General features: G+C 58.5%; 1 protein-coding gene across 1 annotated transcript in view; it reads left to right on the plus strand.

Moving 5' to 3' along the window:
- Positions 1–73: 73 nt before the first annotated feature.
- The window catches only part of CD40 (CD40 molecule, TNF receptor superfamily member 5), a gene marked incomplete at both ends in the record, with an annotated part of 2,929 nt that continues 2,667 nt past the window's right edge, over positions 74–335 (plus strand). The window contains one exon of the mRNA XM_010022388.1: positions 74–155. Within this exon, the coding sequence (XP_010020690.1) occupies positions 74–155 (82 nt within the window). The remainder of the gene's footprint in view (positions 156–335) is intronic.

Consider the following 335-nt stretch of genomic DNA (forward strand, 5'->3'; position numbering starts at 1 on the left):
CATGTGCTTGTAGAAGCAAGGAGGAGCTGGAGTGCTGGGGAGCACCATGAATTCCAGGTCATGTTTCTTCCAGTGCTGGGAGGCTGGTGATGCTGTCAGATGCCTTGACAAGCAGTATGAATACAGAGACAGGTGCTGCAACCGATGTCGGCCAGGTATGGAGACTCCTTCCCCTTCCTGGACCCTAAGGCCTGGCTGTACCAGGACCCACAGCAGGGCCACAGCAGAGCACAGCTCAGCATGACTGAGCTCCTCCACCCCGCTGGCAGCTTCACTTCCATGTCACCGCAGTGGTAGAGCAACTGGGAGCCTCACAGGTGCTCTGGGGGACCCCC

Source organism: Nestor notabilis, unplaced genomic scaffold (genome assembly GCF_000696875.1).
Source record: "Nestor notabilis isolate BGI_N333 unplaced genomic scaffold, ASM69687v1 scaffold20729, whole genome shotgun sequence".
Lineage (NCBI taxonomy): Eukaryota > Metazoa > Chordata > Aves > Psittaciformes > Psittacidae > Nestor > Nestor notabilis.